General features: G+C 30.8%; 1 protein-coding gene across 1 annotated transcript; it reads right to left on the reverse strand.

The window, feature by feature from the left end:
• Nucleotides 1-1,296: 1,296 nt before the first annotated feature.
• LOC139525427 (uncharacterized protein C20orf96-like) lies at nucleotides 1,297-18,325 on the reverse strand. Its single transcript, XM_071320755.1, has 12 exons — nucleotides 18,166-18,325; nucleotides 14,955-15,092; nucleotides 14,085-14,230; nucleotides 12,136-12,194; nucleotides 10,266-10,365; nucleotides 9,662-9,761; nucleotides 8,949-9,028; nucleotides 8,113-8,190; nucleotides 5,986-6,087; nucleotides 2,841-2,906; nucleotides 2,186-2,328; nucleotides 1,297-1,511 (listed from the first exon to the last, which is right to left on the reverse strand). Exons 2-12 carry the CDS (start codon nucleotides 15,073-15,075, stop codon nucleotides 1,451-1,453), a joined length of 1,056 nt encoding a protein of 351 aa, XP_071176856.1. The 5' UTR covers nucleotides 15,076-15,092; nucleotides 18,166-18,325; the 3' UTR covers nucleotides 1,297-1,450.
• Nucleotides 18,326-19,564: the final 1,239 nt, after the last annotated feature.

Below are 19,564 nucleotides of genomic sequence, written 5' to 3' on the forward strand. Positions count from 1 at the left end.
TAACTTTAATTATTTACTCCGCAATTTGAAAAGAATTATACAAGTTACAACGTAAATTTTGTCCCAAGGTTCCCTCTGTGATATATTTGGTGTGTCTTTTAATCTTTTTTACACTTTTATAGTTTTTTCAATAATACAGCTCACTATATGTTGTACAACTTGAAACAGTAAGTTCCCAGTTTAACACCTGCATGGCTAATTGATTATCATATACAACCATCTTGTATAAACAAATATGTTTTGATTACATATCTCATTTTAAATTAATTAGAAAACCCGGTTTTGACAGGTAATAATTCATGTAATTAAGGGTATTAGGACTGAATCATTAGACCATAATGGCTTTAGAATTAGAAAGATCATATCATATTGAACAAGTTTACTTAGTTTCAAGTTGATAGGACTTCAACTTCATCAAAAACTACCTTGACCAAAAACTTTAATCTGAAAACAGGACAGCTGGATGAACAGATGAACAAACCAACAGACAGATAGACAAACAGATGAATGAACAGACGCATAGACCTAATAAGAGTGTGTCTCTAGTACACAGATGCCCCACTTGACTATCATTTGCTATGTTCAGTGGACTGTGAAATTGGGGTAAAAACTCTTATTGGGCATTTAAATTGGAAAGAATATATCATAGGGAACATGTGTACTACTTTATCAAAAATTACCTTGACCAAATACTTTAACCTGAAGTTGGACAGACGGACAGACGAAATGAAGAAGGAACAAATGAATAGACGGACAAATGGACGCACAGACCAGATATCAAAATGCCCCCTATACTATTGTAGGTGGAGCATAAAAATATAATGCCCCTAAGTGAGGGATAAAAGAGGGAAAGATAATGAGGAATGCATTTTCAAAAAACAACTAATGGGCTATTGTATGTTAATTTAAAACTCGGTGGTTCCACTTCTAATATACAAAGTGATAGGTCCCCTTTTCAAGATTAAAAATATGTGAATAGGTCAGTAAAACTTTCAGAAATATATGATAAGGTCAATAAAAGTTCCCATTATTTCGTTGGTCATCTTTCTTGGTGGTCCTGGCTGTGTTTTATCAACCAATTTTCTCTCTTTTTGGCACTTTGGTATTCCACTGTAACATTACACAACAAACAAAACCCAAACAATATGGAAAAAGGTAACATTTTTACCTACGCAATATATGAAAAGGTATACATTTTTTTAAATCTAATTTATATGAAAAGGGTGGGGGTAACAGAACCCAGCAGCAAAAAGCATGTTTTAAATCTTCATCAATAGAAGGAATAGCTAACAAATCTATTGTTCATATTTACTGAAAAATTCTGACTTTACATCAAATATATTAATCAATGTAAGTGTAATTTTTTACAAATAATTAAATAAATACAATTATTTATACACTCATTCTATTGACACATGCAGTCATCCATTCATATAATAAAATTTAAATGCTATATTGGTAACCACTGTTGAGTTGGTATATCAAGAATAACATCCATGTCAGGGGTACATCTGAAAAAAAGAAATATTGTTTATTAACTATAAATTTCTTCACATTCAAATTAATTTTCAAATTTCTACTGTACTCCACTTGAAATAGTTTAGGATTGATTGGTGTTGTTACATGAAAAGATAGATGCAACACAAGTCCAGTCTAGTAAATGTGACACATATTGTACATGCTGTCCTGAGTTAAACAAAGAGTGGCCTTAAGAATTAACAGTGTTTGGTATTTTGAAAGACGTCTTGAAAGCTCAATGATATTAATGTGGGAAATAACTATGACATATTTGGCTGTAATAGCAATTAAGAATTGAAGAGTATCGTTTGTTTTTTAAAACTTCTTGGTAATTATATGTAATTATATGTAAGAATATATTAAAGTTTAAGAACAACAGGAAGTTGATAAACAATGAATGTGAATCAACATTACATTGTATACCATACTATCAGAAAGCCTGTGGCTAAATTTTAGGAAGCTCTCATATTCAGTTTCTTAGAAAAAATTAAAGAAAGTTTCATGGTACTGACAGATGTTAGGACAAGACTCACTGAAAGACAGATGGAAGGGGTCTTCCAAAATACCTCTCTGCTTGGGATCAAGCATATAATAAATAAAAACTATAAAATGTTTCTTGCAGTTTCTGTAAATATACAGATTTTATCATCTACAAAGTAATACTCACTTTTCTCTTTGTGGGAAGAATTCTGGGAACATTTGATATCTTGTGTTAGTTTTTGGATCTCTGAGTAACCTTTGAACTTCTTGTTCTATTTGTCTGTTTTCTTGTTTTAACTGCTCCTGATTCTTTCTGTGAATTTCTATTTCCTAACAAAAGCAAGAAACAAAGCATTTACAAGTTGATCAGTTATTAAAAATGTAATATTGATCGATAATTCAAGTCATTACTCTCTGTCTTGGATTTTTTTAATTGGATCCCTGTCTATGAAAGTAACTAAGAAATTTACCACGTACATCATAAAAATCCAAACTTAATCAATTACACATGAAGAATGAAGCCTGTGTAAAAGTGTTATGCTGGTTTCATAAAACTTAATCAATTTATTAGTTTAATGCAGAAAAATAAATAAACAAAGTTCTAAGTATTGATCAGGTTCTATAACCTGTTTATGATGAAACGTCTTTCTAAGTTTTGCATAGTTCCATGATGGTTTGATAAAGTTATTAAAGTTAAATTTTTCTTCAGGCTGTACCTACATGATTATTGCAAAGAGTTAGACGAACTTATTTCATATATGGAGAAACTACATGTGTAACACTGAGGAAAAAAATGTGACTCTCTATGTTATTCCTGCTATCTTAAACACTATATGACTAACCTTTGACATAACCATATTCTGTAAAGCCATATCTTTTAAACTAGGATGCATCATGGATATAGCTTTCTGAAGAGAAAAAAATACTTTTGATGACATATAAAATCCTTACATTATAATATTCATCATAACTTCACCTCTAAATAAAATTAAAGATTGAAAACTCAAAAAAAAAAAGCCTCAATTTTCTGTTTTTATTCATGATCAAAAAATAAATTTCACAGCTATCAGAATATTGTTCATGAATTTTTTATAAAAAAAGAAGGAAAATTCAACAAAGACATGATACTAAGACAAAAGAAATTTACAGGAAAGAGCACAAATTTGAAAGTCTGCTAGAAGTAGTTTTTGACTAAAAAATTATTATCATGGATTAATTATCTATATTCAATATAAACAAGTTTTAAAATCCCACCTAGATGAACTAATAAATAAAATGTTGTTGAAATAAATATGTTTAAACTAAACTAAAATATAGTAGAAATTTAGAATTTGTCTGAAAATGAAAAATTTCTGCCATTAACAGATTTTAATATACAAAATAACTCTTATATGGTCAGTAAATAATTCTTATGTTAAAAATATCAGTTATCAATGTTTATTTAAGGAATGAGTGCAACATAAACTAGAGGAGGCAGATGGATTCATGACAAAATTGTGTTTTGGTGATGGTGATGTGTTTGTAGATCTTACTTTATTGAACATTCTTGCTGCTTACAATTATCTCTATCTATAATGCATTTGGCCCAGTAGTAAAAGTAGAAATATTTTGTAAAAATTTACAAAATTTATGAAAATTGATAAAAATTGACTGTAAAGGGCAATAACTCCTTAACCCTTAGACTGCTACGCGCGACTATTGTCGTTCCGATAAGACAGTCCGCTACTGCTACTCGCGACTATAGTTGTTTTCCGTACTCGTTTGTTTACACAGTTACCATGGAATGGGCGGAGTCAATATTCATGAGATTGCGGCAGTTTCGACTTGTATGGATTCTGATTGGCTTAAAATCTGCGTTCTTTCGAGTGTCTCTTGACCTTTAATCAGGTATAAGCGATAAACCGAAAGTGAAAATTTTTGATGAAAAAAGTGACAAAATGGCGGACATTGTTTGGAGAAATGGCCAACACGTTCAGAAGTATTTCAATGATAACGATTTAACAGCGGCGGACGATTAAAAGGATTTGGACGAGAACCGAAGATATAATAGACAGAAATGGAAGTATTCTATCAAAACTTCAAACAGAAGACTTTTAAAGCGAGAATTACGGGGATTCCCAGACATTGTTCAAAATGGATGACATGAAACAGGATTTGCGATGTTTATCATTTCGCCTTTCAAATGTGAATCAATATTGACTAACATCGATAGACCCGAACTTTAAGTTTGTCAAGATTATATATTGATGAAAGCTTTAAAAATGAACTTGTCGTGTAAATATATTTGTACATGGAAGTAAAAGTCGGCGCAGTGAAAGTTGGAGGAAAATACCGGAAAATATTTGCATAAAAAAGGCCGTTGGTCTGAGAAGAAACTTTTATTTTTTGATAATCACAATGGAACTTAGTTCTTAAAAGAGATTTTAAACTATATTGGTTCAATTCTGAAGTCATGGATACTTTTACATCAATTGATGGATCGTTTAATAAAACATGAAAAAATAAGTTTACCTTTGTTTACCTATTTTCGCACCTGTACAGGTAAAACATGACCAGAGACTCACACAAAAATAAAATAAATTAAAAATACAGAATCTAACAATACTTTTTTATATAACTTTTATTGATGAATATTCAATATTTACAAAGATACAGCAATTGTAAGTGAACATGTTTATTTCATCAGTGATTAAAATTTTACTCAGCATTACACAAAAGTACAATAGAAATCAATGCAGCAGTCTAAGGGTTAAGGGGTCAATTGACCATTTTGGTCATGTTGACGTATTTTTAGGTCTAACTTTGCTGAACACTATTGCTGTTTACAGTTTATCTCTAATTTCAGGGCAGATAAATCTTGACCTGATAAACAATTTTACCTGCTGTCAAATTTGCTCTAAATGCTTTGGTTTCAGAGATATAAGCCAAAATTTACATTTTACCCCTACTTTCTATTTTTAGCCATGATGGCCATCTTGGTTGGTTGGCTGGGTCATCAGACACATATTTTAAACTTGATACCCCAATGATGATTGTGGCCTAGTTTGGTTAAATTTGGCCCTGTAGTTTCAGAGGAGAAGATTTTCGTAAAAGTTTACAACAACAGATGCCAAGTGATGAGAAAAGGTCACTTGGCCCTTCGGGCCAGGTGAGCTTAAAATGTGGTGCACTCTGAATAACTTGTGTATATAAAATATTACCTTTGCAAGGAATTTTCCCACTGGTTTGAAAGTTTATATATGCATTAATATTGTCTAGTCTCAGAATGGTGTCATTCATTACAATTTTGTTATTTTTTAAAAGTTATGGTCATTGTTTTTAGATTTAAAGTTTATTTTAGGGCAATGTTATTTCCAGCTTTTAGTTTGATGATCAACTTCCAACTAGATTTAGAAGTTTTAGGAAACCATATAAATACATCCTAGAATAACCCAATACTAATTATATAACTACTAATAAATGAAGGTCACCTTGTTTTCAATATAAAAAGAGCCATTTTTTATCTGAAGATAAAACAAATCATTTTTAGCCTTGTTTTAAATTTATGTTCCTTAAGAAAACTATAGTTTAAAGCATAAGTAATATCTTGTTGTCTGAAATTGATGTTGTAATACTGTTTTAAAGGAAATTTTTAGAAAATTTTCTTAATCTAAAAAAATAATGATTATTCTGTAAAATTCTCACGAAAATAATTTGACTATTAATTTGTTCTGCAATTATGATTAATTTATTCTGTATATATATTGTTCATTTCTGCAATCATTATTGTATTCATCAATTCTTTAATTTTTCTCAGTTAATTATATATAATCTTTATACTTTTGCATCGAATTAATTCTGATCTTTAAGTTTTCACATTTTTCTCTATTCGTTCTAGAATGTCTAATGAAAATATTTCCTTGTTATTTTAATTAATGCATTTCAAATCCACAAGACATGTCAATAAATTATTTCATTGGAAGTATATTTTCTATTATAAGTATTAACCTCAGTAATTTCCTTTGTGATTGCCTGCGATCTTTTTGACCTATCCTTTTCATACTTGGATAGTTCTGTGTAAATTATGTGTTCTAAATCTTCTTGGTCTTCCTGTAAAAAAAATTTACAAAATCTTATAATAAATCACAAAATTATATAAAAGACAGCAAACTTAAACTTTTCTATAAAAATCAGATGATATAGGCAATCTACATCTATATTGTAGATTTGATAAACCACAGCAAGCTGAATATATAAACTGACAAGGCAGTAACAGTGGCAGTGCATGTAGTATAGTGCATGAACGAGTTACCAAAGGCAAAATTTACTTCTATAGTTGCCGTCACATAAAATTGGCACAATGATTTTTGTCAGAATTTTCTTAAATATCGACCGCATTTACTTGAGATCATGGGGGAAAAAATCCTGTTCAAATATCCACTACTGTCCTACCCTTTATTTGTTTGCACTGTATAATCCTGACCTTCACATATTCCAAGATTGTTTTGTATGGTGGAATCCGACATTGTTATTACCAGAAGACAAGTGTGGCCGTCGAGTTCCACGTGCTCTCCATTTTCTTGTGTCTCTCAGAGCTTTTCATCATCTTTACGTAAAAAGCGCGGGAAATTGTATCAATGACACAAAAAATACCAGAGAGTAACGAATGTTATGTAATAAGGGATCCTCATAGATGGTGGTTTTACAATGTAAATAATCTTGAAAAATGTGAAGGTCAGGACTATACAGTGCAAACACAATAAAAGGTAGGACAGTAGTGAATATTTGGACAGGATTTTACTTCCGCTAAATGAAAAACATCATCTTGAGTAAACGTGGCTGATATTTTTTTCTTCTTCAATTTTATCTCACGGCGACTACAGAATCCATGCAATAGAATTTTATATCAGTATAAAATGAGTCTACTGGAAAGATCAAAGTTAATACAGTCTATTCCACTTAATTGCATACCGCTTAATAGCATAATTCCATTAATTGCATAAAACCATTTCCCATTCATCTAATGTTAAATTGTCTGGTTATATGCATCACTCTACAAGTGGCCTTTCGGTTTATTGCATAGAAAATTATCGCCATCTAGATATGCTTAGTTAAATCTGTTGAGATTTTTTACCGGAAACCGCAATTTGGTGAACTCTCCTAATTGGGCTTGGAGTATCTGCATTTATGTTAAATATTACAGGGCAATTTATATATATATGGTTAAAGAAGTTTATACATCAATCATTTAATTTTAATATATTTTGAAAAGAGTAGTTACTTCTATTTATTATATTTTCTCACTTTCAATACTTGTGTCCAGTAAATAATCGTTACATGACCCCATTACTGCTTTGCATATACAAAACTAGCGAAGTTAAATAAACAGTGTTATTTTACTCTGCAAGCTGTACATTGTTAAAATGATTATAAACTGTGTGGTATTATTGAACAGTTTATTTTAATCAAAGTGTAACAATATACAAAAAATATACATTGTACATCGATGTCATAGAAACAAATCTATTTTTAGAATGAATTTATTTTGGAATCCAAGGAAAACTGGTAAAGGAAACATCGGTACGCAAATAAACTAAAACAAAATGTGTTTATAATCTTAACTCAAATAATACAAAATAAAATGACACTAAACATATAACTTTTATAAGAATAAATCAATATTCAATATGTTTAATTGGATTATAGACGTTCATCTGTCTTCAGCGATTTCCTTTACTGATCTATTCTGTCGATGTTTTTTGACTCCGTAATTTGGCATTTCAGATATAAGCATACTTCGCTTTATTGCATAATTTTGTCTGACAAATAGGCTATGCAAATAACGGAAATGTACTGTATTATCTTTATTGACAGAGACCTTTATATATTCATACTACATGTTGCATCATGGAGGAACTTGATTCTTTTATAACACATACTTTTACAAGAGATATTTGTAAAACTCCATAGATCAAGTCGTGAAACTCTAAAATAACCCAAACTCTGTAATATCATCTGGTAAATATCAGAACAATTTTTTATTTCAAAACTCTTTTGATTTTATTTTAAAACATGTAATATCAAACAAACTTGATTTGATATCTTTTGAATTTGAACTAAGAACATGAGACAAACCTGATTTGATATCTTTAAACTTTGTATTTCTTTCTGGAGTGTTGCAATCCTCATGGCCTTTACAGGATATTCTTTATCCTAACAAAACATTGAAATATGAATAGTTTGCTTCAATAATAATAAAGATAAATAATGGTTGTCAATAAATAACTACTTGAGTTGACATTACTCATACCACTCTGTTATAACTGAGTTTACACCAAGTCTTTGGTGGTTGTTGCTTCTCAATTTTTAGCTAATGTATTGAGTTTTGTGTCTAATTTAACTCTAATTTTTAATACCTTGTTGTGAAATGTTATCATTTGGCTGTAAAAAGACATGACCATATATATCTGGTTTTTATTGTTCTTTGTTACAAAAGAAAATAAATGCAAGTTGATTGAATAAACAATTATATTATCACAACAGGAACTAAAATGTTTTTTTAGAAAAACAATACTACTTTTTACATCCCCCTAATTTTGGCCTCTAAAACTAGCTATAGTGTGCAGTGAATAACCAGGTGTTCATGCTGCTTTTAATTTTTTTGTTGTGTAGCATGTTTTGTCCATCCTTTTGACCTGATAACCATGATTTCATTTCTATTTCACATTCTGTAATACACACTGGTAGGACTATTTACATGTATCAGATGCTGGCAGTATAGACTATCTACATCCTGGTCCTCATGATAGTGTTTACTATATAGACAACAATCATATTATGGCTGTAACCTGTGTTAATCCAGAAGGACATCTTCCCATATTGTTCCCAAGGGACACAGTCAAAGAAGTATATCATATACATTGAACATGATGAAATAGTACTGCATTCAATCTGGTAAATTTTTTACTCACTTTGTAATTCAACAATGTATGTAGTTGTTCTTGCTTATTTTTCAGTTTTCTATCTAAAGTATCCACTTTTTCTTCCAAAGCTGAAAAATGCAAAATATAAATAAGTAAGAATAGCTGATTTTTTTTTCAATTGACAATCAGGTTGAATTTGATTTTACAATAAGAATAGATCCTCACAAGTTTTTGCTAGGAATGCATTAATCAGGCAATAACCTTAAGAGCAACCAATAAACAAACAGCATCACACTTTCCTACTTGGGTTTTATTCAGTGAAAAATTCAAATTGTATCTGAAACCAAAGACTCTGTAAAGATTTATCACTCAAAGCTGAAAATTTGAATTAAAATTTTTTTGTAACAAAAACAAACTCGCAAATTATTTGAATTAATAATTTAAATGAAGCAATCGTCAGTAAATCATTGGTAGGCACAAGAAAACAGGGAATGAACTAATTATGCCAATTTTCAATGAAATCTATATTAGATCTAAACTGTACGTATCAAGATTGGCCTTCCTAAAACATTATGTTACTGTCGTGAATATCAGTTTACCTAGCTTCACTACAACTCAATTTGTGACTGTAAAATCTGCATTTTACAAAGGCCAAGCTTAAAATATAAAACAGTTCATTCCTAAATTTAAGATGGACAGACAAATGCAAACACATTTATAATCATATTTTCATGAATCTCTGAATCCTCTTTTAAACATACCTGATAATATCATCTGTGTTCTCTGTTTTGTCTGATCTAATTCATCTTTTGTCTCCTTATGTTCTCTTGAAAAGTTTGTATTTAAAGTTGAGATACCTCCCTAAAAGATGTAGAAAATATTATTAAAATACTCTTTAAATGAAAGAATAAGGCAAAGCAACTCATATGTTTCTATTTTTGATTGTTGGAATGAAGCTATTTTACTCGAATTAGAATCATATATTTCAAATTTGATAGTTCTAAATGTAATTTTTTTCTTAATTATTTTTCATTTTTCTTTACATATTTTTGTGGTAAATTTTTTTGAATGTCTATAAAGAGAAAAGAAACATTTTTAATGACAATCATTGTTGGGTATATTGGTGATGTCTAGGGATATAAATAACAGATTTTATTTGTAAATGTAATGTTAATCAATTTAATCAAAATCAATCATGTTATGAACTTTGGTTAACCTACATGTATCTTTAATTTAGCTTTATTTTTTGTTTGTAATTATATTGTAATTATTCTGCTCATTTTGGGTGCCATGATTGGCAAATAAAATATTTGTTTGTTTGTTTGTTTTGTATTTTTTCTATCATACATGCTGTAATTAAGTTACCCTGTATTTTTCATATCTTCTGAGTAAAGCTTTAACATCATCCAATGTACCATGCTCCTCTGTTTCTACAGAACCTCTGATCTTTATATTCTCATTTAATCTATCAGGAGGTCAAGGAAATGCATGTTCTGTTTACATAACTGCTCATTTACATTATAATTTTAAACTTGATAATATTATTAGATTTAATACTTTCATTCTAATTCCTTTACTTGTCCTGCTCTGTGAATTATCAGGTTGATAAGCAATGTCATTATGATATACATTATTTCACAGTATTATTTATTAACTCCCTTTAAATGAAATTAGATGTCTATTAATACATTTTCTCTTAGAATAGCAGGGCTCACACTACTTCAGAATTATAGGGAGAAGTGACTTCTCTTTTTGAAACTGATAGGGAGAAGTGGTGAGATTTGAAAGAGAAGTGCTCATTCACGCGGTGCGCTACAATGTTTGGATTTTACAATAGTATAAAGGGTCATATGTAAATAATGTTCTTTTTATGTTGTTCAATTCATATGAGCAAAAAATTACAATTAAAGTAACATTTGAAATTAAAAGTTGTTTAAGTTTTACCAAGGTTCTTGTGAGAAGCTACCAACTAAATATCTAGCACTAAAAAAAAATATTTTATTTTAAAAAATATAAAGAAATTATAATATATCAATTACAATTTAATTAAAAATTATCTTGTGTATGATATTCAGTGTTTCTCATAAAAAAATATAAAAGTTATTAAGCTGGGCCATAATATATTGATATTAGTATAATAGTCTCAGAGTTAAGCAACTTTAATCAATAGTTTGAAACAATTCATAAAAAATATAGGGAATTATATACACCAATCAATTAGATGTAACCAAAAGTCTCTTAATGCGTGTGGAATGCGTAATTTTCCCCTTTGGGATCAATATTCTTCTGTCAGCTGTTCCATCTGTGCGTCCGTAGTAATTATTGTAAAAGTACGGATTTCAGTCATAGGTGGTCCAGTTCAGATCCGTAGTTTAGAAATAGGTCAATGGCGGACGAATGCAAGAAAATTTACAAAAATAAACGATGTTTGACAAGTTATTTGGAAAGGAACATGACGGTTTTAATGCAATAAATGGATTAAACATTTACTGGAGGCAACTTTTATCACGTTTAAATGAAGTAACAAACTTATTTTGCCGCCGAAATTTAGGTTGATGTACGTTTTCGAGTAACAAGCACCGGAACTTGCGTAAATGCACGAAGTGATAAAAAGTTGTATTTTTATCAAATAACCTGCTACACACTGCGAAGACAATGCTTCAACCTCTTTTCTAAAGATAATGAATCGTTTATGTCTAAATTTCTTTAATTATCAGTAAAAAAATGATGTCTCATCAACTTGGTAAAAATTGAAAATGTCCGATGACGGAAGCGACTGAAAGCGACTATCGTCAAGAACAGGGCGACTTGTTTTCGCTTTTGGGGGTCGGGGAAAGCGAAGTGACGGTCGGGAAGGCGACTTCTTCGCCCAAGTCGCCTGGTAGCGTGAGCCCTGGAATAGACTATAATATATTTTACAGGACGGCTTTTGATTTAGATTGACTTTTTGTATATTTAACGATTTTGTTTGTAAAATTAATTCAACTGATGAAAAACTATCACTGCATAACATACTGAATCATTCCTTATAAGGCTACTCTTAATTCACAAACGTTTGCGATGTTTGATGCGAAAGATTCAAAATAAAAAAAAACATCAATAATATACAAAAAAAATAAAATTAAAAATCAAGTAATGTTGAAGCAACAAGTAAAGAGTGTTTCAAAACTAAAGTATTATGTATTTATATATAAATGCTCTATAGACAATCATCAGTCAAAGGTAAATAGGATACAGTTCAAAACTTCTTTTCTTGTATTCTTCATTTGTCCTCCTCCTTGTCTTTATTCTAAGCTGAAAATGAGAACATATTCCTGTTAATTAAGGATATTTATACTAATAGAAGATAAGAAAACTTCATGATGAACCATACCATTGTTTTAACCAAAGTTAACTAAAAAACAACTCTTAATCACAACAAACTACTTTCCCAAAAACATTCAATGAAATTTTCAAACTCAGGAGCAGTATAATACCACCAATTTATCAAGTATGTCATATCTAGTTGCATATGAAAAGGAAGTGAAAAAAATATTCCCTCGAATTTGATATTTGTAAGAAATTAATCCTACATTTCATTGCAGTAAAAAATATATATCTTGGGTGTTTCAAAGCACAATTCTTTTTTTATTTGATGTTTCTATAGAATATTTTGAAACTTGAGTTAACATGGTAACCAAAGTTTGTCAGGGAGGAAAAAGTTGTAAAATTTTATTGGTTGAGTGATTGTTATCTAATATCATTTTATATGACATGAAATATAATGTGAAATTTGTCTGTAGTACAGCACAGCTAAAACTTTACTCATGCCCAGTATTTTTTTATTTGAAACTAAGATAAGTTCTGCCCAATTTGTCTAAAAGTGCAAATTTAACAAAGACTAATCTATAGGGAAAACAATTGTGGTAAATATTACACCTGAAAATATTCACACAGTATATTTATATTTCATTCTTCAAAATTCACCTTTTCTTGACCAAATTCTACAAAATTTACTAAAGTCCACTCATTTTAACTGAAGTTATGGTGTACAGATGACTCAAAATGCATCTTTTTTAAATAAATAAAAAACTTTTCCCAAAAATATTTGCATAATTCCTTCCATTTAAAACTCAAGAGATATTCATATATCTGCAATGTTTAATGGAAATGTGGTATTATTCAAATTAATCATTACAATGTTCAAAGAATGTCTGATGGACACTCCAACAGACAAGACATAAAATTGAGAAAGGAAATGGTGAATATGTCAAAGCGACAACCACCCGACCATAGAGCAAACAACAGCCGAAGGCAACCAATGGGTCTTCAATGTAGCGAGAATTCCCGCACCCGTAGGTGTCCTTCAGCTGGCCCCTAAAATATGCATAATAGTACAGTGATAATGGACGTCATACTAAACTCCGAATTATACACAAGAAACTAAAATTTAAAATCATACAAGACTAACAAAGGCCAGAGGCTCCTGACTTGGGACAGGCGCAAAATTGCGGCGGGGTTAAACATGTTTATGAGATCTCAACCCTCCCCCTATACCTCTAGCCAATGTAGAAAAGTAAAAGAATAACAATACGCACATTAAAATTCAGTTCAAGAGAAGTCCGAGTCTGATGTCAAAAGATGTAACAAAAGAAAATAAATAAAATGACAATAATACATAAATAACAACAGACTACTAGCAGTTAACTGACATGCCAGCTTCAGACCTCAATTAAACTGATTGAAAGATTATGTCTTCATCATATGAATATCAGGTACAATCCCTCCCGTTAGGGGTTTAGTATCATACTATCATAAAATATATGAGAAGAACATAACCCGTGTCATGCCAACAACTGTTTTTTTAGAAATAAATGTGTTTAGTTCCGATGCAAAGACCCTATCAGTGAATCAATGTTAAAGCCAAAATATGCAATCTTTAATGACCTGACAACAGTATCGTAACTATATCCCCTTTTAATAAGTCTATTTAAAGGTTTTGTTAGTTTCTGAGGAGAATACTGACATTTTTGTGCTTTATAAAGAATATTTCCAGTCTTAATCTCCTCACCAAAGTGTAAATAGGAAACTACTTTTGAATACATGTGGTCAGTATTTGAAAGATCCATGAAAAAAAATATATCTGGAAAACAACTCTAAACAATATAGATAGCTACCTTAAGACTTTTCCTGTATACTATTTACCTCTAAAATCTTAATTCTTTCTGTTCTGCCTTTATCTAGTTCAGCTTGTTTAGCTGCCTCCTTCTTTTCTCTATATGTTGGCACATGAATACCCTTTGAAGGTTCTGCAGATTTAGCTCTCAATCCAACAAGAAAAGATTTACTTGCTAAAAAACATAATAATTAAAGTAAATTTTCTACATAAAAGTCAAATATTTTCACACAGTATAATGGTACTGTAAATTCAGAAATTATTGCGATGTTTTTATTAATGAGAAATGCGACAGAGTTATAATCTCAATAAATTTAACGCGCATTTTGACATTTTTTATAAGAATTACCCAGGATTTTTCACAATATCGCAAAATTTAAAATTGCATTTCAATCTTAAATGACAAAATTGCAATAATGAATGCAAACAATAATTTCTGAATTTACAGTTATTGGTAGAACATTCTTCCTATAGCTTTGAGATTTACAGTTTAATAAGAATTGGCTAAAAATGCATGCATGTAAATATGATTTCTCAATTGTTTGGATTGCAGTTCTCAAAATCTTGTTCCTCAAAACTAATGAAAATTTGTAAGTTCAAGTTCATCATTACCAATAATACAGAAACTTTTCTCTAGTTGTGTATGCAGTTTTACTGATAATATAAGTGATACCAATTAGAATACAAATCATTTTAACATATATACCCTAGTAAACTTTTAAATGTTACAAATTTTAAACTGAAAATTTTAATAATAATTTAATAAATTATTGAAATTTTCATCAATTATTCTATATTCCTATTCAGTTTCATACATCATACATATACTTATTCAGTAAAAGATAGAAATCTAAATATGTGAACTACGAACAAAAACATGCAGTGTTTAATATACAAACCATCTGGTTTTACTACAGCTTTACTAGGTTTACTTCTTCTTGTCCATTGTTCATAATCAGCAAATTCTAATTTACTGTCTAAATTTTTCATTAAATCATCCTTAACTGGTGCACCTGCCATCTTTGCAATTTTTTTCTCTACAAATAAAAAAATTGATAAATAAATATATGAATAAAATAGAACTGCATGTTATGGTTGTTGCCTTGGAAACATCAAATTGTCTTTTATTCATTTGCTAAGTACTGTAATAAATATTGGTTTAATGTACCATCATTACAAAACTTAAACTACAAAATAGATATCCATAGGTTTCATATGATACAATGTATGATGAAAACATAATCCTTCATTCATTTTAATAGAGGTCTTGAGCTGGCATGTCAGTATAACTGCTAGTAGTCTTTTGTTTATGTATGTACAATGTATCATTGTCATTTTGCTTAGTTTCTTTGTTACCTTTATATATTCTGGCATCAGACTCCAAATAATTTTTTTATTTTTTAGTGTGTATTGCTGTGTATTTCTTTATTCTGTACATATTATTTGCTAGAGTTATAAGAGGAGGGTTTAGATCTCACAAAATATGTTTAACACCCCACATTATGCACCTGTCCTAAGTCAGGAGCCTCTGGTCATTGTTAGTCTTCAACTCTTTTAAGTTTTTAATTCTAGTACATTTATATGTTTTAGAGTTTAGTTATGACTTCCATTTTCACTGAACTAAGAACAATTTTTTATTTCAGGACAAACTGGGACCCATTAGTGGTCTTTGAGAGTTATCTTATCTTTGGTTGGGTTGTTGTCTTTTTACATATTCCCAATTACCTCTTTCAATTTTATCCAATTTTGGTAACACTTGACCATACATTTTTGTACCTGCTTACTTTTGAAAATCTCCATGGGGTTCAAGGGGACAGGGTTACATTTTTCATTTGTGTTTTTTGTGACATTTTATGCACAGATTTTTTACACTTGGTAAAAACAATAGGAGTTTGGGTCTTTGGGACATAGATTGTAAATAAGTAATAGGTCTAGGCATGTTGATGACTATACATTTACTGTATGTGCCAAAGCAGGGATCTCCATGGCCTGTTTAACGATGGTGCCCCGCCATCGTTCAAATGTTTTGCGCCATCGTCAAATGACTTGCGCCATCGTTAAATTGTCTTGCGCCATTGTTAAATTGTCTTCCGCCATCGTTCAAAACTTCATCGTTTTTTGCAGCCCGACGCCATTTTTTTTATCATTTATAATCAAATGCATGTAATTGCATAACCCTTAGGCTTTTTATGTTATAATCCAACACAGTTCTAACGCCTGAGGGATATCCGATTTAAGATCGCTAATCACTTAATTGTACCTGAGCTTATACAGGTAGATCAACGAACCACACAGGAGAATACTATTTGAGGATAGACGATCCATTTGTCGAATTAATCAACTAAGTTTCAGCAAATGATTATGATAATTTAGATTAAATAAAAAAAAATAATAATCCAGTTACAAAGGAAACAGTTTAACAAGTCGAACACGTGCTTTATTTTGACTTACGCAATCAGCATCCCCCTTTTTTAAGAAGTACAAAATAAGACGCAAAACAGTAAATATTATTTCATTGCAAATAACTTGAATACTGCTGTAACGATAATTTAGAATTACTTTAGAAGTTTAAAAGTAAAAACTTAAATATTTCCTGTAAAGAAATATCGTATCGTAATTCCGAATTCATTTCGTATATTCCGTGTTTCCGGTTTCTATTCAAACTCGAAAGATGCATGTTGCACAGCATCAATTTGACAGATAAATTCATTAAAAACGTTTTCCTTTGTCAATGTTTGCTTTACAAATCTCTTAAATCTTTTAAATAACCCGTACAAATCGTTTTATTGTTGCTGCAAATCAGCCATACCGGTAATGGGTTCTGAATTTGACAACTGTCCATGAAAAATAAGCTCCACATCATATGATTTTTAATCCTCATAACAATTACCAAAAATACAAGAAATCTACATGGGGACCTTCATGACAGCTTTTGGTCATTCTCGACTAAAGGGGGACCATGAAGACTTGGCATTTGAATGGTTAAAAACGGCAATAAATGAAAATATTGATACAAGTTTCTAAATCTATAATGAAAATTCAAATAAATATAATTTAAATAAGCAATGATTTAGCATGTTCACCATTCCTTGTATAGAGGAATAAAATACTTCTGATCGCGCTACACTGTACAGCGGAGACACGGTTTGTAATGGTGAAAGTTCCTCCATTGTTCAATTTTCATCCATGGAGATCCCTGCCAAAGACTGGGGTATGCACTTTAACCCAAAGAAATGTTACATCCTGAGCATTAAGAACAAAAGCCAAAAATTATATACCCTCGATAGTCAATACGCCATAATAAAAATCCTGATTCAACATTTCCGCATTTTTTTTTATGGCATATACACCTTATGGCTATTTGTCCGCCATTACTATTACTACTATATATCACACAGAAAATTTTTGACGTCACAAAACAAAATATCTGACGCCACAATGGAAAAGTGATTGTTGTAAGCATCAAAAGTTCAAGCGCCTTTTGCGGCCGGGTCAGCCGGGATTAGCGATAAGGTGTATTGACCCCTAGTAGACATGTCAGACATGACGAAGCGGCAAGTTGGAATTTAGTCCTGATACCCGATCCTGCATCTAACATGTCTAAACTAACTATTCAATTTCTCACGAGAAATTACCAGGAGAAATGGTGCACAATACGAGGAATATACAAGAGAGACAAGTCGTGTCAATTATTGACCTTAGGATCAGGAAGCAAAAATTTAGCTGGCACCATTAAAGTGCTGCCTATAAAAACAACTAAAAGGCAATTGAAACAACAAACTGTAAAACAGTGCAATTTAAGAACTCATTTTTCGTAGAAACTGTGATTCATTGGAACCAACTGGAAGAAGGCAATGTGTGCGCCAAGACAGTTGAGAGCTTAATTCAAAACAGCTCTCCAACGCTGTCAATAGGCACCCTCTCTCCCGTCAAGTTAAAGAACAAGAATGGTTACATGTGAGGTAACGATACAGATAAGTTCATTTGTTGGTCAAATATAAACAAACATTGTGAACCCATAATCAATTTATATCCCGTGAGACTTCGTTAGTTGTTCTTTTAAGTTTTATAATTTCTGTTTTTACCAGCATTCGTCAATTGTAATTTTACCTTTTTTATTTAGCGCTATTATTATTGAAGCAACAATGACTTTTGAATGAAATTGAAAGACCGCATTATGCGGTAAAAGTTCCTAAAAGTCAGATTGACATAATTTTTTAAGAAAATTGTTCGCCATTTGTGTTTTTGTTTCCATAGTACTAAGGAGAGTGCATACAAGGGGGATAACTCCTCGGGATTTTTATAAGACATCTTGCCCCACTAGCATATCGCCCCACATTTTCACCGTCTCGCCCCTTTTTAATAAATCGACCCACTCTTGTATAGAAGAAGAATAGAATAAGAATAAGAATAAGAATATTTCATTTTCAATTAAAAGGCCCTATCAAGAGCTTTTATGACATTACATACAATTACATAAGATTAGACATACATTAGAGACATATAAGAAAACAACATCGTTAAATACTATTTCAGGGACTGAATTTTCGGCTCTCCCTTAACACCATTTGCGAGTATGGTCTCGAGGAAACAATGATAGTCTGTTGGAAGGGGACGATAAATTGCTGACCCGTGTTAAGAGAGAGCCATATCTCTTGCACGTTAAAAACAACCTTGTAGATTTTGAAAAAGAGCAGGCTAATGCCGCTATAAGGCAGCACTCGCATCGGCAAAGTAGTCCGAGATTACTCGATTACTGTTTTGCCGTTGGACGTCAGAGTAATCTCGGACTACGGCAAAGTGGAAAGGGATTAATATAAGTTGCAAAACTTGTTTCCCAATCCACTATAAATAGATGTTTTTAAAAAATTAATTACTTTTAAAAATGCTATAAAAGGCCAGAACAGAACCAGATAATATTAGTTATCTTGGTGTAATCAGGGGTGTACAGAATTTTACACCGTTGTTGAAAATTCATACACCCTGAGGCGCAGCCGAATGGGTGTATGAATTTTCAACAACGGTGTAAAATTCCGTACACCCCTGATTACACCAAGATAACGAATTTATTTCTTATGAACATTTCCTTAACTCATTTTGAAACCAGGATGTAAAATTGAAAAAATGGTAATGAAAAATTTACAGTGTAACGTTTTTTTCAATGTCTATGTTGCTGCCCATTGTAAAATACTTTTTACTTAATTTTTGGAAAAAATCAGAAAAATTTTGTGTTCTTTGAGTTTTCCGGAAAACAAATTTTTTTAAATATTTTTTATTTAAAAATTTTTGAATTTTTTTTTTTTTTTTTTTAAATTTTTTAAAACATTTTATTTTGATTATTTTTTTTTTTTTTTTTTTTTTTTTTCTTGGCAAAAAAAAAAAAAAAAAATTCTGAAATTTTTGGCAAAATTTTATTTATCCCGGGGTGAACCAGGGTGGGGTGTTATTTACACCGGGGTAATTAACCAATCAGATTGCAGTATTTTTGCTGCATAAGAAATAATACAAT

This window comes from Mytilus edulis, chromosome 5, assembly GCF_963676685.1.
Source record: "Mytilus edulis chromosome 5, xbMytEdul2.2, whole genome shotgun sequence".
Taxonomy (NCBI): Eukaryota; Metazoa; Mollusca; class Bivalvia; order Mytilida; family Mytilidae; genus Mytilus; species Mytilus edulis.